The sequence below is a fragment of the Crinia signifera genome, chromosome 7 (genome assembly GCF_055691185.1).
Source record: "Crinia signifera chromosome 7, ASM5569118v1, whole genome shotgun sequence".
NCBI classification, from domain to species: domain Eukaryota; kingdom Metazoa; phylum Chordata; class Amphibia; order Anura; family Myobatrachidae; genus Crinia; species Crinia signifera.
The window spans coordinates 98,493,112-98,519,934 of record NC_139223.1 but is presented as its reverse complement, the minus strand read 5'-3'; the positions used below and the strand labels follow the sequence as shown (position 1 = coordinate 98,519,934).

General features: G+C 43.4%; 1 protein-coding gene across 7 annotated transcripts in view; it reads left to right on the top strand.

The window, feature by feature from the left end:
* The window catches only part of WIPI2 (WD repeat domain, phosphoinositide interacting 2), a 474,144-nt gene that overhangs the window by 166,424 nt on the left and 280,897 nt on the right, over positions 1–26,823 (top strand). For all 7 annotated transcript variants that reach the window (XM_083153525.1, XM_083153522.1, XM_083153524.1 and 4 more), the window contains exons 4-5: positions 12,269–12,365; positions 23,250–23,347. In XM_083153525.1, coding sequence (XP_083009651.1) covers positions 12,269–12,365; positions 23,250–23,347 — 195 coding nt within the window. The remainder of the gene's footprint in view (positions 1–12,268; positions 12,366–23,249; positions 23,348–26,823) is intronic.

Here is a 26,823-nt window from a genome sequence, read left to right as displayed (position 1 = left end):
ATAATAACTCCATTTAGCCTATAAATAGCTTGTTCATTTTTGTTCCCATAATACATTTCCTTACTCAACTTTGTGTCCGCAAATATTGCAGTTTTACTCACTGTCACTTCCAATATCATTAATGATATTGGAACGTGGTTACTTAATTACATTTTACAGTGCTGCATAGGCGATGAGAAGGCTGACAAATTCCTTATGTGTAACATAGTGATTAAGGGGCTTATAATAATGTGAAAGGGTATAAATGTACCGTGTTTTAATAGCTAAATAAGGCATAGTTAGTAACTACTGGGGTAAAGCGGGTGAGAAAAGTGGTTAAAAGGAGGGGAAAAGGCAATTTGCTTGAGAGATACAGTATAGATTTTTACATCCAGAAGTAGTCTTGGATATGTTTGTTGATTACAAATCTATAATATTCCATAGATGATGTACGATTAAAAGAATTAAGTGAAAGTCAAGGGTTATTAAGATATTAAGGGTGATTCTGGTTTAACGACTTAAACTCTTGTGAAGAAACTGCATTACAGATGGAGAAAAGAGGAAGGAATATAAGATGGGAGGAGGAAGATTATACCCCTTTTACACCCAATTCCTGGATCCAACCCGGCATTTGGAACACAGATCCAAGAAGATCAGATCCGGGATTTGCACCATTTACACTGCGGTGCCTACCCACAATGTAAATGGAGGCAGCGCTTGGTGATGACGTCATCTCCAAGTGCCGGGACTGGAAATAACCCCACCAGGACTTCTGATCGACTCGCTGGGGGCAAGCCCAACACCAAGGTAAGCTGCTGGGCTGCCCCCAGACCCCCAATGCATCCCCCCAGCCCCTGTCCGCGAGGTGAATGGATGCCACACACAGGCATCCATTCACCTCCTCCCTGCTTCCGCTGCTGTCTGCAGAGTACAGCAGCGGAGGCTGTGAGCCCCTGCCGACAATGCGGTCCAAAGGTTGAGCTTCCCCCATTGCTGTAAACGGGAGCCGGGTCAGATGATCCGGCGTACCAATTTACACTGCGCTCTACCGAGGTTCTGTCCGTGTTCTACCCTCATCAGGACCTCGGGAGAAGTCCTGTGTAAAGGGCCAGGTTAACCCCTTTTACACCGTAGGTATAAGGGGTATTAGAGATAGGGGCTGAAGCTGTTATTCTCATTGAGTCAATGTGGATTTGTAGTGTTCATTTCAAAGATCAATTTGAACTCTATGCATACAAGTTCACCCATCAGATCGCAAACTCTGATCCCTAGCCTGATGCATTGCTAACCTCATAAATATAGTCCAGTTACTGTATCCGAATCTGTCAAGGTGATGCAGTGCGGGCATGTTATAGTTATAAATAAGTTGAATTATGGTAGTTAGCAATATACTGTCCAGTACTGTAGTTTTTTTGTTAAGATTTTAAGTTCCAGGTAAAGAAAACCTGAATCCTGCATGTCATTGTAGCATCACTAGCTCACCTCCCAGTTTCATTGGCTCCATGCAAGAAATTAGTGTTTGTTCTGCAAGATTTCAGGCATAAGGTTTTAGTGTTTTTGTTGTGGCAGAATCAGATTGTATATATGGAGGAGCAGTATTTAACTCTCAACCCTAGTAGAATGGCCACTTCCCAATCACCACTCTGACTGTTCTGATAGTGACCGTTATAGGGTACGGGGCCCACTGGCATGTCACTGCTGGGGGAGGGACGGGCTTGGTGACCTTACTGCTGGGTGCGGGAGGGAAGAAATGTCAGAATTATGTTAGTGCTGTTCTTCCCCCAAGTGTACTGGCGGGAATGGATGGAAAAGCTGTTCTAGCAGGGAGCTGACAGAGGGGCAGGGTGAGCTTTGGGCAGGGCCTGCTAAAACAGCCTATTATGAACACTAATGTTGAAGCAGGATGCCTGTTCGCTCATATGCACCCTACATCCTTACTGCAGTCATGTTAAATAGACCTTTGACGTAATTTTTTTTTTTTTTGGAAAATGCATCTCATTTACATCTCACGCATTTTTCTGGTAAAAATTTTGTATGCATTTTTCTGGTAAAAATTTTGTATGCAGATACAACAGCAGTTTGTAAGGCATGCCCCATATCAGTTTAATCAACAAATTCTGCTTGTACATCATATATACATAATTGTTCAATTAAAGGTGCTATCCTGTGCAGTTATCCCCAGTGGGTGCACTTAATGCATATTTAAATCTTAGACAAAATATATTTTATGGACAAATATTCTCAAGCGCCAAAAGAAAGTCCTGATGCTGTTGAAAATCCAATGGTAGCTCAACTTTTGTGCTGCAAAAAAATACAGTATAAAATCATATTATATTTTAATCTTTTCTCTAGAGGCTGAATTAAAAAACCTGGTTAAATGGGCCCTCTGGGTATTCCATATATCGAAATTTATGGGTTAACACGTGGTTGGGGACACTGTAGATCAGCTTTACAGTGGGTAGTGAGAGTGGGAGAGAGCACCAGCACCCTAGAGCTTAAACTTGAACTGCCTCCCAGGCAGCCGGGCTCCTCCTCTCCTCTACCCCGCCTCCAGGCCAGGAAGCTCAGTTTTTTCGGGTGCTGGCAGGAGCCAGATGCACCTACTAGAGGGGCTACTATTTTAGCAGCCTAACTTCATTTTTATACAGGTTGAGTATACCGTATCCGAATATCCGTTATCCGAATTATTCCGAAAACCATACTTTCCAGAAAGTGGAAAAAAAAAATTTGTTTAGCTAAAAACTCACTGGGGACATATGTAACAGCACTACTGAGGACATGATATGTAACCGGTACTATATATGTACAAGAAAATGATTGCTTGGCATTCAAATTCAATATCTGAGATAGTACACAAATTTTGTTTCATGTTTTGAAACCTTGTTTTTTGAACAAATAAAATATATTTGTGTATGGTACTCTTTACCTAGCACGGCGCCCACGATGTCCATCGCGGTCATCGGGGGTAAAAAATCGCGGGCATCCCGGCCATCGCATGCACTAAAAAAACGGGTGCGACGCGATGCCCGCGATTTCCCATAGGGATCAATGTTAAAAGTGTGATTGGACGCGATTTTACTGTTCAATGCCTCAATGGCCGCGATTTTTCCATAGGAAACAATGTTAAATGGGCCACAGAGCCCTAATAGTCCCCCTGAAGTCTTAAATGGCCCCCACAATTGTTAACGCCACCCCACGATCAACGTGAACCCGAAGCGTGGCGAGCGCAGCGGTACGCGTCCTCCGACCTTTTCATACCCCCACTATCCACGTCGGTGTAGAGTTGAGAATAGAATAGTGTGGCGAGCGCAGCGAGCCACCGAGCCAGAAGCGCGGCGAGCAGACACGGATACCTGTGAAGCCCGCGAAGGGACGCGTTTACCTGTGAAGGTATCCGCGTCCCCTCGCGGGGCTCGCCACGCTATTCTATTCTCAACTCCACGCCGACGTGGATAGTGGGGGTATGAAAAGGTCGGAGGACGCGTACCGCCGCCCCTCGCGGGCTCGCTGCGCTCGCCACGCTTCGGGTTCACGTTGATCGTGGGGTGGCGTTAACAATTGTGGGGGCCATTTCAGACTTCAGGGGGACTATTTGGGCTCTGTGGCCCATTTAACATTGTTTCCTATGGAAAAATCGCGGGCATTGAACAGTAAAATCGCGTCCAATCACACTTTTAACATTGTTACCTATGGGTAATCGCGGCCATCGCGTCGCACCCGTTTTTTAGTGCATTTGATGGCCGCGATGGGCGCCGTGCTAGGTAAAGAGTACCGTGTGTATTTTATGTGGTAATAAAATATATTTGTGTTTATTTTATGTGTTTATACAGCATAAATGCAAGATACTTCAAAATACATCATTGAAATATTAAAATATTCCAAAATACGGAATAATCCGTTATCCAAAATTCTCCTGGTCCCGAGCATTTTGGATACGGGATACTCAACCTGTATTTTATTTTTATTTTACACTGACCCTGTCAGTGACAGAGCAGCAGCACTGGGGGTCTGTAAAGACCCCTGTGCTGCAGGCTCCATCACCCGGGTCTGGCACTGCATCGCCACTCACGGGTGGGAACCTGCAGCGGCCCCCGGGCACTGTGAAGCATACAGCCGCCCCCGGGGACCACAAGTGCAGGGCACAGTGAGTAACGCGCTCCCCGCTGGGAGCGCAGCGATGCGCTCATAGCGGCTGTTCCAGCCGGCGAGGGGTGACCGCCGGCTGTGGCTAGCAAGCGGTCGGCCGGTTCGCTACTCATCCCATTGGTCCACCAGGGTAACTTGTTTGTGGGCAGCAGCACACAGTATGCAGGGCTGCCCGGCGCACGCCGGATCCCCGCCATTTTACCGGGGATGCATGAGGACTCAATTTCTTGTGGCCATTTGCTAGCAGGGGGAGAAAGCTCCCCCTTCATCAGCCTCTCCACCCGGGGAGAGTAGGCAGGGAACTGTGTTTATCACAGAGAGAGTTCCCGGCACTGATATCCCTTCCTGCCATCCTGCTGCCGGTGAGAAGGGACACGGGGGGAGCTCACAGCCACCCAGAGTTCCACTTCTGGTCACTTGGGCAAGTCCCCCTGTACCCCTCCTTCAGGACACTGTACAGTATAGTGCTCCAGCCAGCCTTTGTTGCTGCAGAGCCATTGTGCCATTATTGCATTGCATTATGCTATGCTTGCCAGCATTGTATTACAGCATGTGTAGAGGGACACAGAGAGCTTATTAGACAGTCTGGTGTTCCACTCTTTCACTTACGGGTACCTGGCCAGTCTCCCCTGTACCTCTCCTCAGAACAGGAGTCAGGTTAAGACAGAGTTCATGCCCCAGTCAGCTATTGCAGCTCAGTGCAAAGTTGCAACATTGTATGTGTACATGTGCTGCTTAAACATATACCTAGTACAATCAACGTATGACTAATACAAGCTTCCTGTGTAATCTGTATGATATATAGGCTCCCGGTCTATATCACTGCAATATGTGCATAGTACAATCTTACTGTGCTGCGTATAGCTCTAACACACTTGTCAGAGGTATTGTATTAACAGTACCATATAGGCTAAATGTCTACATCACTGCAATGTATGCCTAGTACAGGCAATATTTTCCTAGTACACAGAAGTATGCTGTGTAATCTGCACCATATAGGCTGTCTGCCTATATCTTTGCAATATATGCTTAGTACAAGCTTACTGGGTACTGTGCATAGCTTTCACAGGACGTATAAAACAAATAAAAAACTGAATAGAAACCGATCCAACACAATCACTGAACACACGCCTTGAAACAGGCCTATTTTATGGCATTGTTTGCCTTGTATGCTTGCTGTATATTGTGTACTGTATTAACACTATTCCTGCTTGTCAAAAGTATGTTGTGTTCGCGGTGCCTTTAGCTGCCGTTTCACAGTGCAATAATACTGCAATACCTTCCGGGGGAGACCCTGGGACTCTGGGGCTCTGGCGCTGATGTCTGGTACATCATGTGGTACTGACTTAGGCCCCCATGACTGAATAAAGCTTATACGCAAGCTGCTACAATGCGTGTGCGAAGCCGACGGCTACAGCCTCCTCTCAGGAGCCTGCTTGGCTCAAGTTCGTTACTCAGTTGACGGTGCAGCTAGTAGATAAAGCTCTCATCTACACCGCCCCTGAAGCCTATGACTAGCATCATCCTCAGGGTGGAACCCCTTTGAGTGGGTGCTTCCTTGTCCATCCTTGGCAGGTGTAGCCCCACGCACAGGGGAAGCGTTTTGTACCTGCAGGTTGAGGATACCCCCGTCGTCCATACTCCTCCGTCAGCAGAGACAGAAATGAGGACACCTCGAATTAGGATTGTCTTGAGGGGGCCGTCGCCTATAGTATTGTCAATGGGGAGGCCTGTGATAAGGTGAGTCCAGCTCCTCGTCTTGAGGTGCCGGCCTTGGTCTTAGCTGTCTAAGAGGTCCTTGCCCTAAATGACCCCGCTGAGCCACCTACACCTTTTGGAACCTCCCTAGGTGTACTCTGGGTTTCTTCCGTAAATCAGTATACTTGATAAGTCATCCATTGAGAGACACCTAACTGGTAGATTAGCTTGCCATAAGTGGTTTCCCTTCCTTTTACCCCCTTCCACAGGAGGATAGGGTCCCCTGGGAGACTGTCCCTAAGGTGGAGGCACTCCTGCCCCAGGCGTCTGCTTGGGTGGCTACGGCCTTAGTTGTGTGAAGCAACTCCTCTTGCGGCGGACACGGCATAAGGGGTGTCTGAGGAAAACCTGCTGCCTTCTATTGAGCATCAGGGGACACTTTACCAGGGGGGTGGCAGCTCTGGAAATTACACACCTCCAGAGTGTCACCTTCGGCATGGCTGCACACACATACTGGTGTCTGCGCTCTTGGAAGGCCCGAACTCAAAAACCCCTTGAGGGTTCCTTCTTATTCGGGCCAGAGCCATTAGATACTGTTGGCAGCGGATATCTCTTCTGGGGGATTGCCATCTGCCCTACAGTCCAGAATTAGCCATCTTTTCTCCCCCTGGCGGGTGTCTGTACATGCCTGCATGGGGGGCCCTGCGATTTGTGGTGTCAGCCTTTGCATTGGCAGAATAGGCTCAGTTCCATTCCCGCCCTCTATAGTGGAGGATCATCTCCAGGGGGTTGGGACCCTACCACAATATCTGGCCCCAGAAGATCAACAGTGCCTCTCTCCCTTTCCGGGTGGCTTTGGGAGGGAACTTCACTACTGGGAGGGCCTTTCGGGATCATCCAGTGGACACTCCTTGCAACGGAGGCTAGTCTCCGTGTTTGGGGGGAGGTTACTTGCCAAGTCATTCCAGGGTATCTGGACCACTCTGGAGGCCCAGCTCTCCATTATCAACCTCGAACTGAGGACAGTCTTCCGGGCTCTCTGCCTGGCGGAACCCTGACTTAGGAGTCACCCAGTGCAGTTTCAGTCGGACATTGCGACAAGGGTGGATTATGTTAACCACCAGGGTGGCACTTGCTGTCAGCCAACAATGGCAGAAGCATCCTGCATCTTTCAGGGGCTAAAGAAGAGGATCCCTGCGCTTTCTGCGAGCTTTATCCTGGGAGTCCTATCTTGGGTGGCGGTCCTTCTCGCCCGCCAGACCCTGGATTCCGGCGACTTGACCCTCCATCAGGAGGTGTTTCAAATGCTGGTACCATGGTGGGGCCTAACCGAGGTGGCCTTGTTGCCCTCTCACCATAACCACAAATCTCCACTGTGCGGGTCCAGGTCTTATGACCCACGGGGACTTGCCTGGTGGATGTCCTGTCCGCCCCGTGGTTGTCCAAACTGATGGCGCATTCTTAATCCTCTTGTAAATGATTTGCAAGCTGATGCCGGAGAACGGCACGTTAATGGCACATTTCCACCATTCTTACTCCTCTTGCAAATGACTCGCAAGTTGAGGACGGCATGTTGATTCTGGATGCTCCACTTTGGCCCAGACGGATCTGGGTTTCGGATCTGCAGCCCCTGTCAGTAGCTCCTCCTATTCGCCTACCCCTGTGCACAGACCAGCTCTTTCAGGGTCCGCATCTCTCTTGGCTTGAGGCACCTGGCTTTGACGGGGGGGGGGGGGGGCTGATGAGACCTCCCAGTTAAGACCCAGGTTCTTTCACTCAGGAGTGATCTCCACCAGGCTCAAGGCGAGGAAACCTTCGTAGACGGGGGTGTAACATTGCATATGGAGGGCTTACTTTTCCTGGTGTTGAACTCTACACTTCAAATTCCGGACTTACTACCTGGCTAGGATTCTGTCAGTCTTGTGCAGAAGGGCCTGGAGTTTGGGTTGCGTTTTTTCATCTTTAAAGGTCCAAATTTTGGCCTTGTATATGTGGTTCCGTCGACGGGTGGCCCTGTCAACGGATGTCTGCACATTCCTGCAGGGTGTCTTCCATATCCAGCCTCCCTTTGTTACCCCGGTTGCCCCGTTGGATCTCTCTAGTCCTGTCGGCTTCAGGGCCCACCTTTTGTGCCCTTGTGGTAGACCGGTGTTGGCTTGCCTGGAAGATAATTTTCTTGTTGGCGTTAGCTTTGGCCACGGGTCAGTCTCTGACCAGTCAGCTCTGTCCTGTAAGTCCTTTATTCTTGGTCTTTCATTATGACCGGGCGGTTCTTTGTGCCGTCCTCTCTCACCTACTTTAGGTGATGTCCAGCTTTCCTGTCAACCAGGACATTATTGTTCCGCCATTAAGTCAGTACGAGGTTTATACTGCTTGGTTCTCCTCGGACGTTGACTGGCCGTGGCACATCTATGTGCGCCGTTCTAGGCCATTGCACTAGTTAGACTCTCTCTCTCTTTCAGATGAGAGGGTAGCCTGCCTCTACGCAAACTACTGCCAGGCAGGCATATTTGGGCACCTCCCTCCCGGTTCCAGCAGGGATTCGGGCACATTCCGCTAGGTCTGTGGGGGTGTCCTGGGCTGTTAGGGGCAGTGCTACAGTTGAGCAAATTTGTGGGGTGGCGACTTGGTCGTCCGCCCATACTGTCTTGCATTTTTACACTTTTGACACGTTTGCCTCCCAGGACTCGGCCTTCGGCCAGAGTGGGTTGGCTGTGGCACAGGCGCGTCCCCACCCATAGGTAGCTGCTTTAGGACGTCCCACTGTAAAGCTGTGGCCCCTGATGTCTCCCGAAGGAGAAAATTAGATTTATGTCTTACCTGGTAAATCTCTTTCTTCGAGGACATCAGGAGCCACAGGGATCCCTCCCTGCCGCGCTGCTTTACATCCGTTACGGTTAAGTTACGATTATGTTCTACTGTTCCTCGGTTGAGGGTACTAACATACTGTATGTTCAGAATGTGTTTCTGTTTTGTGCTTCTCTTCCTTCTATCTTGTCTCCTGCCTTGGCTTGTTAAAAAAACTGAGCTTCCTGGCCTGGAGGCGGGGTAGAGGAGGGGAGGAGCCTGGCTGCCTGGGAGGCAGTTCAAGTTTAACCTCTAGGGTGCTGGTGCTCTCTCCCACTCTCACTACCCACTGTAAAGCTGTGGCCCCTGATATCCTCGAAGAAAGAGATTTACCATGTAAGACATAAATCTCATTATCTATTCAGTAAGCCCTGTAACTAATTCTAAACAATTGTGACAATAGTCACTCAAAAGCGCTGGCAACAAATGCACTCCACTGTAATGTTCAAAAATTATACTTCAATGTATAGTAACACAGTCACTTTAAATGATCGGGCAGTGCTGCAGCCCCTAGTAAGAGGGTGTGTACCTCTGGGATACAAAAATGGAAATGTTACAGTCTAAGTGGCAATAAACCACAAAGTCTGCTAAGGGGCGCAGCTGTGCTCAATCATGCAAATACCAATACAACTATGTAAATTCATATAGACTTTTTTATTATTATTAAAACATGATAGGCAAAATATACAAATTTCATGAAAGTGCACTTTACAAGAAATATACACATAGGACAAACAAGACTCACAACATGTAACACTTAAAAGTCATTGATTAAATGGCTGAGGCTATGAGGCTAAAAATGGCTCTTTATCACTTTTGGGCATAAGTATGCAGATATAATGCCACCTTATATTTACCAGTTCTGATAGTCCTTGGCGTTAATTTGTAATCCTGTATGGAATGATGTACAACAGGTTTGCAGTTTCCCTAACTTTACCAGAGTTGCGCTCCGGACAATGGAATTGTAGGAGGTACTCCTGCACCAATAGGACTCCAGCAAGCCACAATAGGAACTTTAGCAAGCGGTTTTCTAGCAGCAGTATTCTGGATAAATGACACAGTCCAAAACGCGTTTCTCCGCCTATGTAGAACACATCAGCGGCTTCCTCAGTTGAACTGTGTACTGATATACTGGCGGGTTTTATAGCCACAACTTTCCCGCGGCTCATTATTGCCGCACTTCCGGGTGTGCGCTCCAAGCCTCGTTCTGAGCTGCACATATTTATGGTCTTTCGCGGCCATCTTTAATATGCGTTCCATGCCTCAATTTTGCCTCCAAACCGTTTATAGGTCAGCCAGCGGCCATTTTTAGCCCACAATCTATGTCTTTTGTAAATAGGAAATCTTTTGTATTCCAAGCCTCGTTTTAGATAGCGTATTACTGCCTAATCAGCAGTAATTCTGCATGCCGTGCCTTACACAGGAAATAAATATCTTCCAAGCCTCATTTTACATATAATCTTTTGCCCAATAATTGTAAGTCCTTAGAGCCAAGCCTCTGTGTAGATAGCCATATTCATTACATTTCCTTTTATGCCATTCTAGCTCCAGCCATCAATTTAGCCATATACAATAGACATAACAACACATACACATATAGTAACCAGATAATAATTTAATAATGCCATTATCCATATCATTATAACAAAGGGACCGTGGCCCTGCTTATAATAATAAAATAAGTAAAGATATAGCTCGACACTAATATTTCCATAATAGAAATAAAAATAGAAAATAATAAATAATAAAAAAATAATAATAAAGGTAAAATAATTTTTGCCTATAGGAAATAATATAACGATCATACTTTTGCCAATATAGCAAATAATTCATAGATCATTAGCAAAAAAAATAATAAATAATAAATAAATAGATAGATAAAAAAATATATAAAAAAAATGCAAATAAGCAATACATAGAAATAGTCATACTGGTCAGAAAAAATATACATAGAAAAGGAGTACTGCATAACCAGATTCAGTTGTAAACCCTGTAACTAATTCAATCTGCCCCTTTGAGCAGTTTATTTTGTGTATTTTGTAATTTTCTTAATTGTTATAATTTGATATAATTTTCTTTTTAACCCCTTCCCGACATATGACGTACATTTACGTCATATGTCGGTTGCGGGGGAATCAAGCCAGCTCACGGAGTGAGCTGGCTTGAAAGAGAGCAGGTAATGGCTGTATATTACAGCCAGGCACCTGCTCTCACGGCCACGAGCGGCGAGTTCGCCGATCGTGGCCGTTTAACCCTTTAAGCACCGCGGGCAAAGCGCCCGCAGTGCTTAAATAGCTGATCGGAGGGGGGGCGCCCCCCTCCGGCGCCGATCGCGGCCCCCCGCGGCGAGATCAGAGGGTGCCGATCGGTTGCCATGGTAGCCAGGGGTCTAATGTAGACCCCTGTGCTGGCCGTGTCAGCATTCCTATTACATCCTGCCTGAGGCAGGATGTAATAGAAAGTGCTGAAAATCACTATGTTCAGCCATAGAGCTCTATGGCTGAACCTAGTACAGGCGATCGCGCCCCCTAGTGGTCAAGTACACTAGGGGGCCTTGTAGTAAAAAAAAAAAAAAATAAAGTTTAAAAATAAAAAAAAAATAAAAAAATATTAAAAGTTCAAATCACCCCCCTTTCCCCATTTCACAAATAAAAATAAATAAAAAATAAAAAAATAAACATATTTGGTATCGCCGCGTTCCTAAAAGTCCGATCTATTAAAATATAACATTAGTTATCCTGCACGGTTAAAGGCGTAAACGGAAAATAATTCCCAACGCCAAAACTACGTTTTTTGGTCGCATCGCCTACCCAAAAAAAAATAACTAAAAGAGATCAGAAAGTCGCCCATATCCCATAATGGTATTAATTAAAAAGTACACTTCAGCCCGCAAAAAATGAGCCCTCACCCAGGTCCGTAGGTGGAAAAATAAAAAAGTTATAAGCCGCAGAACATGGCGACGCGACGCAAATTCGAAAAACCGTAAAAGTTGCTATTTTTTTTTTTAGTGGTAAAACATAACGAAAACTATATAAGTTTGGTATCACCAGAATCGTAACGACCCATAGAATAAAGATAACCCATCATTTTAAACGAACTATGAACTCCAAAAAAAGCGTAACCAGCGCAAAATTGTGGAATGGCGTTTTTTTTTTTTTTACCCCACATTGAATTATTTCCTGATTCCCCAGAATATTATACGGTATAGTAAATGGTACCATTACAAAGTACAACTTGTCCCGCAAAAAAAAAGCCCTCATGTGTCTATATAGCCGGAAAATTAAAAAAGTTACGCTTATTTGAACGCAAGGAGGAAAAAAAAAAAAAAAATTAACAAAAAAGGCAATGTCGGGAAGGGGTTAATTATCCATCATTCACAAGTCTCTAAGTTAATATTATCTGTAGGATTTATTATTTGGAGTAGAATATGTATGATAAAATGTTCTTAACTTTTTTTTTTACATTTATATTAGGTTTCGCCCCTAGCAAAATATATTGAAATAAAATGAGTATTTGTACTTAGCGTATTAACTTGATATGCATTTACTGCATAACAATAACACCAACCACTTTATTTATGCATCTTTTTGCATAATAGAGGCTGATTGTATGTCTTGAAGAATCTCTCTACATACACAACATAAGAGATATGAAAGTACTGCACACTATCCGTGAAACTCCACCAAACCCCGCAGGTATGTACGGTATCCTATTGTACCATTTGATTAAATATCTGCTTGTAATTCCTTTGTGAAACCTTGACTTAATTGCAAAACTATTTGTTTCTAGTGCATCTACTGTACAAATTAAAAAAGTTATATTGGCCTAACCCTGGATATTCCCTAGCATACAATTCCCAGCCTGCTGCAATTTAATGCATTCTGATAATGATTGTTTTTGATTGGTGCATTCATTTTGGGGCTGCATGATGTTACAGCTGTGTCTTCAGAACATACTGTATGGTCAGCAATAAAGATGTCAATGCAGTGGTAAAATCTTTACTGTGCTTCATGTACCACAATAAATTAACCTCAAAATAATCAACCTCTCAATCATCATCTGTGCATCTTTCATCGAATTATGGCTTTCATAGGAGCTATCCTTATACACTTATTCCCTTATTCTGGTTCACTCGCAAATGCAAATTCCTTCTCAAATGGACAAAACCATGTGCACTGCAGGGGGGCAGATGTAACACATGCAGAGAGATTTAGATTTGGGTGAGGTATTTTTATTCTGTGCAGGGAAAATACTGACTGCTTTATTTTTAAATTGCAATATAGATATCACTTTGAAGTAAAACCCCACCCAAATCTAACTCTCTCTGCACACGTTACATCTTGCCCACCTGCAGTGCACATGGTTTTGTCCATTTGAGAAGGAATTTACCTTTGCAAGTGAACCAGAATAAGGGCCTTAGTTTCTGTACTCCTGCAGTACGAGTGTCCTATTGTTTTTTATAAGTGTATGAGTATCCCAGCTCTCTACATTTGACAAGATTGATGTAAATACCCAGTGTTATTTTTCAGCAAGAACCAACAGGATCTCAGTCTCTGAACCTCTAATTAAATATGACCTCATCAGGAACTGGGTTCCTGAACCTGTTCTGGGCCAAAATATACCATGAGAAGTATTATTTTAGTTCCTCAGTGCCTAAATCACTTTGTCAATCAAAATTTTGAGATTCCAGAAAATATTTGATCAATATTGCTTTAAGTCATTATACATTCCCTTACTTCCATAGGCGAACTAGGGGGTGGTCCGGGGGTGCATTGGACTACCCATTAGACTGCCCGGCGTCTGCACCTTTAAATATTTTATCACCGCCGCGGCCCATTTTTTTACACAAAAACATGGCCACGGGAGGGCTGCGCGCATGTCCGACTGCACGCAGCTCCTCCCATGGTCCTTTGCGGAGCGTGAGCAGTGCACCCTGGGCTGGGCTGCTCCCTCCGTGTCCTCCTCCGTCCTCCCTCCTCCACTTGCTGCTGCTGCGGCTTAGCTTGTGTGCGCAGCAGCAGCCAGCCAGCCAGCAGGGTCCGGGTCACATGGCGGCGGCAGGTAATGACAGTCCAGTCCTGTCCTGAGACTGTCTCTGTCTGCTCCTGACTCCGTCCTCTGGGCGCCGGGCGGTAAGTGCAGTGCAGTGAGTGACTTTCTCACTGTGATGTCTGTGCATTGTGTATGCCATGCCCTGCCTGCTGTTTACTGGGCACTCTGCAATAACCTAAAAAAAAAAACACGCAGTAATTAGTCCCACTGTGCAGTGTCCTGCCCAGTGGGACAGATTACTGCATTTTTTTTTAATGGCCTTAAAAAAAAAACAAAAAAAAAAAACAGCAATCTGGCCCGGTTTTTTTTACTGTATGCTCCCACAGGGTACATTGGGGGGTGGAATTGGGGATGGGTTGAGGTAGTGTTGGGAGGGGTTGTGTGACAAAGATGCAGGGAGAAAAATGTGGGCGTTCCTTTTTGTACACAAATCTATTATGTTTAGTCTACGACCATCCATTAGCATATTTCTAGATTCTCCTATGCTTACTTCATACTTAATTAATCCCTTCAGTGGTGGGTTTTGCTGGGGCAGGACAAACCTACCAGGGCAGGTTTCTCCTGCCCCATCACAACCCACCACGGATCGTAGGAAGCCCTCCCCCCCCTCACCTCCGCTGCAGCATTAGTACGCCGGAGCTCCCCTGCCGCCGCTGCCCCAGCCGCCTGTCAGTCATCACACAGGCGGCAGGCTTGGGATTTTTTGCGGCTGCTCGGGAGGATTTGGGTGCCTGGATTCTCCCGAGTCCCCCTGAGCCGCCCGAACATCCCCGAGCCTGCCGCCTACGTCATTGCTTGAAACTGCATGGCAGCTGGGGAAGAGCGGGTCAGGGGAGCTCCGACAAACGATTGCCGGAGCAAAGGTGATGGGGATGGTGGGGGGAGTGACGGGGGGGGGGGCTCTAGAGGTGGTGCGCCAGTTATGCACATCAGGACACCACAGGCACGCAAATATTCCACATTAGAGATATGCCCGGAAATTTTCCGGTACAGCCCGCTGCGGCAGCGCAGCTGAGCCCGGAAAATTTCCGGGCATACCACTCAAGGGGTTAAAAAAGAAAAAAACAAAGTGGGTTCAGGATGCATAATCAACCTAAAGTAGAGAAGTTATCATGTCCCTTTTTTGTTTATGTTGAACTCTAAAGTAAAATAAGATTTTGATTGCCAGTTTGAATATTTTAATGTTTAATTATATTTCTTTAAAAACAAAAGAATTACCATTGGGTATAACTTTGCCCACCAGAAAATGTATATTTCTATATGTGTAGATTTCTAATTACATATTGGTGAGGTGTTCATTTAGCTGCGATAACACATTTTGTGTAAGTGATAATAATAATATGTGTGTGTGTTTTTACGGTCATTGACAAAAACCCATACTCCATTAGCTGCAATCATTTTCTACATCTAATTTTACTGCACATTCATTTATTTATTTTAAGGTAAAAATTGGAGGATTTGGTTCAGAATCCATGCCCCCCCCCCCCCCACACACACACACACACACGCACACACACACACACACACACACACACACACACTAATTAGGTATTTTGCAGTTCTTAATTCGTTATAACTAGCCAATAACGACATGTCATTTTGGGGATGAAACAGTATAAAGTGATGGAGTTCGCTCCGAGCATGCTACAAAAAGAAAAAGGAAAACCACAATTAGAGAAAACATCCATGTGGTTATCGACAATATCTCCTCTTAAAGGATGCTTTAGATGCAATAAAATTAAGTGTATAACATGCCAATTTATGGAAAGGAAGAAAACAGAAGTGCAGTCATTTAAAACTAAGGAGAAATTCCAGATCAAGGAATTTATAAATTGTGAAACTTCATACTGTATATACGTGCTGCAGTGCCAATGTGGCCTGCAGTACGTAGGTAGGACAACCAGAACATTAAAAACTAGGTTTAGGGAGCACAGCTTGAATATCATCAAGAAATATCAGAAGCATAGTGTCTCCAGACACTATGCAGAGATCCACAATGGGGATCCAAAGGGGCTCATAGTAATAGGAATCCAACATATTTTAAATACACCAAGAGGCGGGGATAGATTTAGGAATTTGTGCACCAAAGAAGCATTATGGATCTTCAAATTAGGGACCCTGTTCCCTCAGGGGTTAAATGACAATATTGAATTTGAATCATTTGCTTAAAGAAATCCAGTAAATGCTAAATTAGAATATGGGGAGGCCTTGGTTCTTTTTAGGAAAATATGGGTGGGATTATGTCTACATGAACTCAGAAAAAATAAAATTTAACACGAAATTAGGAAACCCATAATAACAGTGGTAGGAGGGGGGGGGGGGATCAAATGTGGAAGAGTCTAGAGTGAAATATATATATATATATATATATATATATATATATATATATATATATATATATAGTCTCGTAGGAAGGAACAGACAGCGGCACTCCAAGGGTTTTCAACAGCGTGTATTAAAGCAAACCAAAGTTTCGGGGTATCATTCACCCCTTTGTCAAGGTTTAAGTGCAATAACAAGAAAATAGTGACTGGTGCTTACCTTAAATAACAAAGTGTGACAGAGACAAATCACGTTGTTCAGCATGCTGGTGCTGCAGGACCCGGAAGTGTGAGCACAGGAAGTGCTATGTGGCAGGATTTCCTGTGTGTGAACAGCACATTGGAGTGCAAGCTGCATGGTCTCCATGGAGACACTGGTGAGAACAATCATAGGGGGTGTGTGCATGTCTCCAGCTAGCCGCTGCGTGATTGGTCTCTGCCTAAAGGACAAAGATACACAGTAAAGTAAATGCAAATAGCAAAACGTGATAGGAGGTGAAAAAGACATTCAATGTGTTATATATACGTGTATCTAGTGCTATATATTGGTGAGAAAGACATATCATATAAAAACATGTCGAATAAAAAATCTCTACACAAGGTGTGGGTAACACCTCTCTCTCCGTGGGTAAATCTGGCAGTCTGTAAGGCCGTTATATAGATGATTTATTTATTATTTGGGACGGGGATGTCACTTCAGCACTTTCATTTGTCACCCATCTTAATTCAAATCAATATAATTTGAAGTTTACACATGTCTACAATCAGGAAAAAATGGATTTTTTGGACATTAGTCTAAAGATAGAAAAAGGTTCCATTGTGACATCAAATTTTTGCAAAGAGGTAAATACAAACTCATACCTCCACTTTAAAAGTGCACACCACCCATCATGGATTAGGAATATCCCGAAAGGTCAGATGATGAGGCTAAGGCGCAATTGTTCTCAACTACAGACATATGAAGATCAAGCTAAAGTGTTAGGAGAGTCCTTCATAGCTAGAGGCTACCCCACAGGTTTAATTAAAAGCTCAATAGATGAAGTAAGCAAGCTTGAAAGGGAAAGATTACTAAAGGAGAAAGTTAAAATCCTGCCCCTAGGGGAAAATAGAAGTAAATTCCCTTTTATATCTGTATTTCCAGTATAGGGATGTACAAAAAAATTCTTCAAAAAAACTACCCCATCTTACAAAATGACAATGTATTAAGAGGTCTGTTACCCGCACAGCCATCTTTTATTTAAAAAAAAAAAAAAAATCCCTGAAGACGTTATTAGCACCTAGCATACTGAAAGAGGCAGAGAGAGAATCCACATCCCTACAGGGTCAGTGGCTTCCTAGTATACCAAATGGATGCTACAGATGTGGTAGGACTGGGTGCATCACCTGTAATCACATACAGAAGAAAACCACTACTGTAGCAATACCGGGCGAAACAAAACCCGTATTGATAAAAGGGTTTATTAACTGTAATACAGAATATGTAATATATCTGTTGGTCTGCGGATGCGGCCTTAGATATATTGGCAGAACTACGAGGGCTCTGAGAACTCGTTTCTTAGAGCATAAAAGAAATATCTTGAATAACAACTTAATGCACAGTGTATCACGCCATTACAGTGAACATCATAAAAACAATCCTGAATGTTTAAAACTGATTGGTTTAGAACAAGTAAAGAAAACAAAAAGAGGAGGAAATAGATACAAAGTCCTATGCAACCAAGAGATATATTGGATGTTTAAATTTGGTTCTTTGTTCCCTGACGGATTGAATGAAGCTTTAGAGCTGAATGTAGTCCTTTAACCATGTGCTCTATAGATAGAGTGATACTTGGTCCAATAGAATACCCATGTCTCTCCTCATCTTCTATGTAAACAAAATAACAGACTATAATATATAAATAATAAGATCACACGCTAAGGGTTTATAACAGTGGGGGTACAATGAGCCCATAATGGATACTATATGAGAATTTAATTCCCGGACATTATATGGGAAAAACAAATATTAAATAAGAAATGTCACTATCAGTTACCATGGTAACCACAAGAAATATACTCTGTATGGTGGATAAAACTATAACTATACGTCATTTCTGGGAATAAGAGTTATGGGAAATGAAGTCTTTCTGACACAGACGTTTCGAGTAAAAGAATGAGAAATCCACATTGAATAAATATGTAAAGATATAATAAATATTATCCTGTTAGAGGATAGACTACATATATAACTGATCCATTATTTATAGGGATTTAGCCGGAAGAGTCTAACCGAAGCATACTATATCCATGGTGTCAGAGAGCAGTATGGGACCTGTAGTCCTGCAGCCCAGTAGTCTATAAACCAAATTGTATTAACATGTGATCGGTAGAAAATGCACATTAAGTATGGGATGGAGGTAATAATAACATAATCCTAAAAGACGTTTAAATACAGAATTTAACTATATATTATGGTAAATGTATTATATGTATGTGAAGAATGATAATGAGTGATGAACGTAACGTCATTTCCGGTAACACCGGTGCATTATGGGCACCGTAGTTTATGAAGTCCGTCATACTCGGGTTTGCAGTATGAACACAGTCACTTCATTGGAAGCGGCACTTGAGGATACCGAGAGGAGAAGACGGAACGTCACTTCCGGCGCAGTAAAGGACTATGGGTACTGTCGTCCCACGAGTCCCTGATGCCACTCGTGTCAGGACTAACAGAAAACTATATGACACGCCAAAAGCAACGATATAAATAATAGAAATAGTAACATAACAAGACATATGAGCGTGTATATGTATAGATTGACAGTTATATAATGTTAAGAAATCAGTGATATCTATAATGGAACGTCACTTCCGGTGGAATGGGGACGTTGCCAGGGGGATTAATGCAACAATAGTGGAATTATTTCCGGTTTAAACCCTGATTAATGGGGACATCTTATACATGTGGGATGTTTTATGTGTAATAATACTGGGATCATTGACAACAATCCGTACTGATAACTATGGCTAAAATTCTATGATCTGAAATAAAAGATATCTACACTAAGGGCATGAGAATTGACGTGATGTAATTGATTAATCTTCCTCCTTTGACCATGTTACGTGAGCTGAGGTCAAAATTAGCATAAGATGAGGTCACTAAGACGACCCGGAATTAATTCCCAAAGGTCACATCTAGTTATATTGTTCTTTCTATGTAAAATAATGCGTTTTTTTATATGGTAAAAGTATAGGATATTTTTATGGTCTGTCTCCATCAGGTAATAAATGAATTCTGTTGAATATTGTATCAGGAAAATTAGTGAATCAGATAATTATGCAAATTAATCCCATAATGCATTGGGTATAAATACAGGCCCAGATCATACAGCAGTATGCCTTGATAAAGCTGACGTTTGGACAGCGAAACACGTTGGCATTGCTGGTGCCAGATCCTGGATAATACTTTGGAGGCTTCACCTGCTCAATCGTCTGACCACCACATTTCCCAAACAAGCATTGGAAATCTACGGCTTAATTCAACCTTTCAATTAACCTGGACACCCGGCCACGAGGTTGAAGGTAGGCTCACATAACATCAGCCACTCCCTCGGTGTGCCTACAGGATTAAAAATCGCCGTTCATTGGACTCCATCACAATATTGGGACTACTACCTAGTGTGGACAGTGCGGGTTCCATCATTCCTCCACCCCGGATGGGGATATTCCTATACACGTGAGATCTGGTCACCTTTTACTGCTTTTAAAACATTTTTCATGTTTATTCATTCATAATTTTTTTCTATCAGTGTACACCATAACATCTGCGTATGATCCATTCACATGTTATGAAAATGCTGCTATATATGTATTTTTTTAATATTGTTTTTTAATAAATTGCCTATATAATTTTTTCGAAATCTGATTCACTCATCATTGATTGTGAGCGCTGCTTTTTGTGTTGTTTTTTGTTTTCTCTCGGGGTAGAAATCTCAGAGATATATTGGTTAAGGCCGATGTCACTGATAAATCTAACACAAGAGGTGTCATTGTTCCACGCAGAATGGGTCGCTTCAAGTGTCCTAACTGCGTGACATGTAGCTACCTGATAAGCGGTAGCTCGTTCAAACATCCTATGTCAGGTAAATCTATTCCAATCAAATACTATCTAACTTGCAGTTCATCTTTTCTAGTATATCTTATCACTTGTCCCTGCAGTAAATTCTATGTGGGCAAGACTGAGAGAACTTTTAAAGAGCGCATGGCTGCACATCGCAGTGCGATAAAATTGGCAACTGAAAAGGGCAACAGTGAACAGCCCGTGGCCCGACACTTTATGGAAGCCAGGCACTCTGAGTTCTCTCAGGTACCAAATTATTGATCATGTACCCCCTAATGTTAGGGGAGATGATCGAGCGAGAAAACTTCTTCAACTGGAGTGTAAGTGGATACACGAGTTGAAGACACTCTCCTTTGGGTTAAATGAGAGCCTAGGGTTAAATGCCTTTTTATAGAATGGCAACGTGATTACATGTTAGCTTTGTAATTTTCATTTTCTCCTACTAACAGGTATATCCTCTGTTGACCAGCAGTGGTCGCCTGGACTTAATGCATTAAGATCTGCTACAGAGTCAGCGTGCTAACATAGATTTGACATGACAGATACTGTATTGTTGTAATGTATATAAATTTTTCTACCTTGCTTAATAGATGTTTTTTTTTTGTTAGAAGTAAGTATACAGTCAATAAAGCGCTCCCCAATATCACCATGTGGAAAACACACACAAATGAAAAAATATTACTGTCCCTTTAAGGAGTTTCCTTAATTTTCAAGTCAACATATATGAAATCTGTATAAAGAGACTTGGCTTTATGCAGCCCATAAAGCAAGCATTCGGCCAAGAAAAAAACACCACAATTAAGTGCAGACTGTTTTACAGATGGAGCAGTAAATAAATGCAGGTGTGCACTCACAAGCAAGCTGTTTATTATAGAGCATTCAAGGTATCCCTCTGGCCAAACAGCAACTCTTCTTTCCAAAGTGTGATATATGGAAAATCAAGAGAAAGCAAGCGATAGTGCAGATCAATTGATATAAATCCCCTTTTAATCTAAAATAACACTCACATATGGAAGACAAGTAAAAACATAAGTGGTAACCCAAAGGCAAAGCTGGAACCAGGAGCCGCTGATCTGTCCCTGAAGGTGATGGTATTCAGTTCACTGACCCTCCGGAAAGGTCAGGCTCAGGAAACTGAAGGGAGCATCCAGGCAATCCAGCTATGAGGGTCCACAAGTCCTAGTTAGCGTAAACGCGTTTCGGTAGTCACCTTTTTCAATGGCATAGCTAGGATTCACCCACAGGCACGTATTTATGCGCTTGATTATTTGTGTTCATCTGCGGCACCTGCCGCTGTTTGCGCATGCGCATTCCCATTTCCAAGATGGCGGTGCGTTCCAAATACCCGGAAGTTCCGGGTTTTTGCGTTCCACCCATTCAAAAGTGCTTGATATAGTGCACTAAGCCATCTAGATACGAAATGCAATGAATCAATAATATGTAAATCATATTTACATCAATTTACAGTGCAGGTTTGTGGATCTTAGTGTCGGCAATAAGGTTAATTACCTAATAAAAAATTATATAGATATAAATCTATATCAAAAACAATTTAATAAAAATACTTTAAAAAAATCTTATTAAATAATTATAAAAGAGTTTAATTAAAAACGTATACGAGAACCACAAAATTGCTTACAAAGATATTATTTCCCTTGCCGGGTGCATGCATCCCTGAGAACACCGATGCTTATACAGCATCCCTGTTGCCCAGGTCACATACACCCAACCAGTATCTGAACCAGAAAAAGTGCAAAGAAGGAGAGAGAAAAAAATGTCATTTTATGTAAAAACAATAAAACACAGAGGCTCACGTAAGAAAGTGCTTAAGCTCAAAATCACCGTTGAGCCCCTTTGGAACAAGAGTGCCCAAACGGTGAATCCACCTCATTTAATTTTGTGCGAGTCTTTTCTCAATATCTCTGGTTTTCCACTTTGATGTAATTTGTTGGATACCCCAGAAATTAACAATATTGGTTTCTTTTGACTCACGGTGGGTTTTGAAATGTGCTGGCACTGTATGGGTCAATAACCCCTTCCTTATATTATAGACGTGTTCCGCCATACGTACTTTTAGTTGCCTCGATGTTCTCCCCACATAAAACATCCCACATGAACATTCCAATAAATATATAATGTTTTTAGAGTGGCATGTTATAAAATTACAAATCTTGTAGTCATTACCCTTAACATTAAAATGTGTAAGCTTTCTCTTTACTTTTTACCGTCTTGCACTTTAGACATGAGCCAAAACGATGAAATCCGTTTGTGCGCTCACTATGTCTAATTTCAACCTCTGTATTACTTAGTACAAGATGGTTTTTTAGAGACGGTGCTCTACGATAAATAAAAGATGGTTGCGGGGTTATAACTTCTGTATTCAGATTTTTCTCTTTTGTTATGTATCGAGTATCGAGTATTTTTATTTTTACCTTTGAGTACTATCTGCTCAATGTATTTATTGAGGGAAAGCTTGGCCTTGTCTATCCTAGTTTAGGGTCATTGCTCTAATGCCCTGGTTAATTATTTGTTGGATTATCCTCTATTTTGGGGGGTACGCTATATGAGGGTAGTGACATTTCTTTGTTGTATTATCCTTGAATGGCCAGACTACTCATTTACTCTGGATTGAAATTTATTTTGTGTTGTGTTTTTCATGTATTTTAATTTGGTGATTTTTTTTCAGTTAATAAGGCATTAGTTGGCTATAGCGGGAACGTTTCTATCTGATCCATTTATTCCTTCTGATTCGTATGTTTCGCTGTGCCCGTATGGGGCCTACGGGTACTTGGGATGTTATCATTTTTTGTTAGTAATAATACCATTAACATGCCTATGTTAGATTTTCTTACTATATTCTTATTTCGCTGTACTACTTTGATATTATTTTTGATATAAGTCAATTCTGCCTGCCATAATATGTCTCTTTACTTTGGGGTGTTTTTTCTCTTTGCAGGTTTGTTCAATGTTTTTTTTTTTAATATTGGTTTATGATGCATGTATTTAATCTGCAGATGGAGAGCCACCCTGATGTCCATGTTACAAACAATTCTTAACAAATAAATACTATAATGTGGCTTTCAGCTTTGGTATCCTTGTTTTTAAAGGTCTATGTGCACTGTCTATAAATGGAGATAACTGCTATCTGGCTTATCCTGGGAGTGCATCCATCGGAGAAGTCCAAGTCTTTGATACGGTTAATCTGGTGAGTGAAGGATTTGTAATAGTTTAACTAGTAGCCTCTTCAACATAAACGGTAAGTGCAAACTGGATTTTATTTAATAACCATGACCACTGCTAAATTTGCTAGCTCGTTGATTTTTTTTATATTTTTTTTGGGGGGGGGGGGGGGGGGGGGGGGGTGCTGTAATGTCTGAGAACAGAGAACAAAAGATAACAAATGTGAACACAATGCCAAACATTTCACCTCAGAGAGGTAAATTTGGATTATTTGTGATTTATACAATTTTAATTTCTAGCAGTAAATTAAATATAATCCCCAACAGTCTGTTTTATTCTAGAGAAAATGCCATGTAACCTGATAAGATCCACGTATATAAAGCTGATGGTAGTTTATTTAAGCAAAGGGGATAATCATGGAATAATACAAAGCAGCCAAGTACACATGCATTCTCCTACATCTATCCTCAATACGCCATACTGCGCAAGATGCTTGGCATGAGCCTCCATAACCTGTGCAACACATGCGATTAGGATGCATGAACAGAATGGGCTGATTAATTTGACATGACACTTTGTATATAGTGTGTGATCAACAAAGCAGAACAAAACTTGTATTGGAAAAAAAAAATCAAATACAGATTCAGAGACTCCGTCACACACAGTGTGTCATATATCAAATTAATTAGTACAGTCTACTCATGCATTGTATTTTGGCTTATAGGAAGAAAAAAGGAACCTGTTGCTAGAAGATCCATAGACAGCCAGAATAGAGGGGAACGGTTAAATATGATAATGGAGGGAGAAATAGGGGGTTGGGAAAACTAGATCTAGTAAGAAGTCAGTAGCACATCAAGAACAAAAACATACCTTAAAACAGACCCTAAAAGGGTAAAAAAGAAGTAGAAACGTTGGCAGGCAAAATTGGGGGATTAGAAACCCTGGTCACATGGGTTGACTATGATATAATTGGGATAACGGAAACATGGTGTAACTAGTCACACGATTGGGCTATAAACATGGAGGGATATACCCTTTTCTCCTTCCTTCACAGGGGACACTGAATGCTGCTTACGCTGGGGATTGAGTGGGCGTTAGGAGTCGACACTTTAATTATTTTTGGAGTGTGACAGGCTCATCCCCTATATCCCCCCTCCCAGACCTCAGTCTTAGAAAAGTGCCGGAGGAGTCGGCTCCCTGGAACTGGGTGTCCTTAGGAGGCTTTATAATTTTTTATATTTTTTTACACGTTTGCATTTTTTTTATTGACAGGCAGACAGGGAGCCGCTGTCTGCCTGCATCGTTGGATCCCCTGAAGAGTTCAGTCGACACTGCTTGCGTTAATCCTCTGGACCGCAGCCATCAGTGCCACCGCGCTGAAGGGTCACCGTCGCAGCCACACACGGCTTGCTTCGGGTCCCGCAGCTGACAGCCACACCGCTCAGGGAGGTTTTTGGCGATAGCGCTGTGGCGCCGGTCAGAGTAGCACTGACCGGCAAGAAACGCTGCCTTTTAAATGTTCGCGCGCTGACAAGGCACTCGTAGCCAGCCCGGACATCTAACCCGGAAGAGGCTACTGCACTGAACCCAGGCGCCATCTTACCCCACGAGGCAGCTTCAGAGACTGGACGGCTCTTGAGGTGCTCCAGGACCTGCTCTAATTCCACAACGCAAAACTGTGAGTGCTGCGGGTCTGGTGTTTGGTGGGGTTTGTGCTCATTGTGGGACAGAAGGCTCCTCTCCCCTATCTGCCTGTCTTTTTCTTGTGCATTCCTATTTTTCTTTACCTGCAGTGTGGTTGGTTTTGTCAGTATGTCTTCCAAGGGTACCTCTTCTAAGGGCTCACATAAGCTTTTTATATGTAAGTGCTGTGAAACCCAGTTTACCCAGCATAAAAAGGGGGTAAATCTGTGTGAACTTTGTTACACAGAGTCACCAGGTGCTGAAAGAACTCCAGCAGGGTCAGAAACACCTGCGGTGGATATGGCATCAATGATGTCAGCTTTTACAGCTGAAATGGCAGAGACAGAGAGAGGTTTTATAATCACATGGCTTCTGTCTCGTCAGCTGAACCCTCATGGGCCAGGGCTCCGGTCCAGTTTGTGGATTATCTGGTAAAAACTGTCCAGGTGCCAAAGGCACACCAAATGGCGCCTTTACTAGGCTTGCCAAAGAAGAGTGTTTTGCCTCCTCTGTTCCACCACCTGTCTGAGGGGGATGACGAGGAGGAGGAGGAGGAGGTACAATTACAAGTAGCCCTTGATGTCTATTTGCAGGATCCAGACCCTGATATACAGGTAGTAGAGGATCAGGATTCAGGGGAGCTGCAGGTTATTGAGGCCCTTGTCTCAGCAGTTAAGATAACTTTGAATATTGAGGAGGATGATTCCCATGCACAAGTATCTTTGTTTAGTAGGAAGGTAAAGTGATCAATTACCTTTCCATTTTCAGAGGAGCTGGAATCTTCTCTACTAAAAGCGTGGAAGACACCTGATAAAAATTTGCAGATGCCAAAACGTTTCAATGTTTATTATCCGTTTCCACAGGACTCGCGGGTTTAAGTGGGAAACACCCCCCCCCCCCCCAGCTGATATGTCAGTTTCCCATTTATCAAAAAAGACGACTTTGCCCGTACCTACGGCAGTGGCGTTGAAGGAGCCCTTTGAGACAGTCGGTTGGGGGCTACTCTCAAATCGATTTATACCACTGCGGGGGTGCTTATCCGCCCTTTCCTTGTTGGCTCGTGGGTTAACAGGGCAGTAGAAGTGTGGGCAGAGGAATTGGTCCAATGGCCTTCAATCAAATCGGCCAAGGCCAGAACTAATTCCTTTGGCTGAACATATTAAGGAATCTGCTACTTATCTAGGAGAAGCAGCCAGGGATTCAGCTGAGTTAGCAGCAAAGATCTCAGCTTCTTCTATATCAGCAAGACGCCCATACACGCCCCGATACGGGAGTGCGTTGTGGGCTTAAAGATCACAGATCACATCACATTGCATTGCATGTGCATGGGTTGTGCATGCAATGCAATTCATTACTTTTTGTACTGTGCGATGAGGTGCCGCGGGAGCGCGCACCTCTAAGCACTGAACGCACAGCCCGGCATCGCAGCGTGTATGGGCTGCTATAGGCCTTTTGCAGGCCGAAGCCGAAATAAAAAAGGCAGTGGAGGCTTTGCCTTTTGCTTTTTTGTTTGGCCAGGAGCTAGACAAGTTAATCGCCCAGGCTACGGGGGGAAAGTCCACCTTTCTTCCCTCAGCTTCACTTCCTCTGAAGAGGTCTTTATCTGGTCCCTCCTTTCGGTCCTTTAGGGGAAAAACCAGAGGCGCTTCGGCCTCAGGCAGAGGCAGAGCCATGTCCTCTTTTGCCTGGTCTTCCACAGCGGCCTCTCGCCATCCCATAAACAAGCCAGCAGACAAGCTCTTGGCATGATGGGCTTCCAGCCCACCTGGGGGACCCCAGGGTGGGGGATTGTTTACAGGCGTTTCAAGAACAATGGCT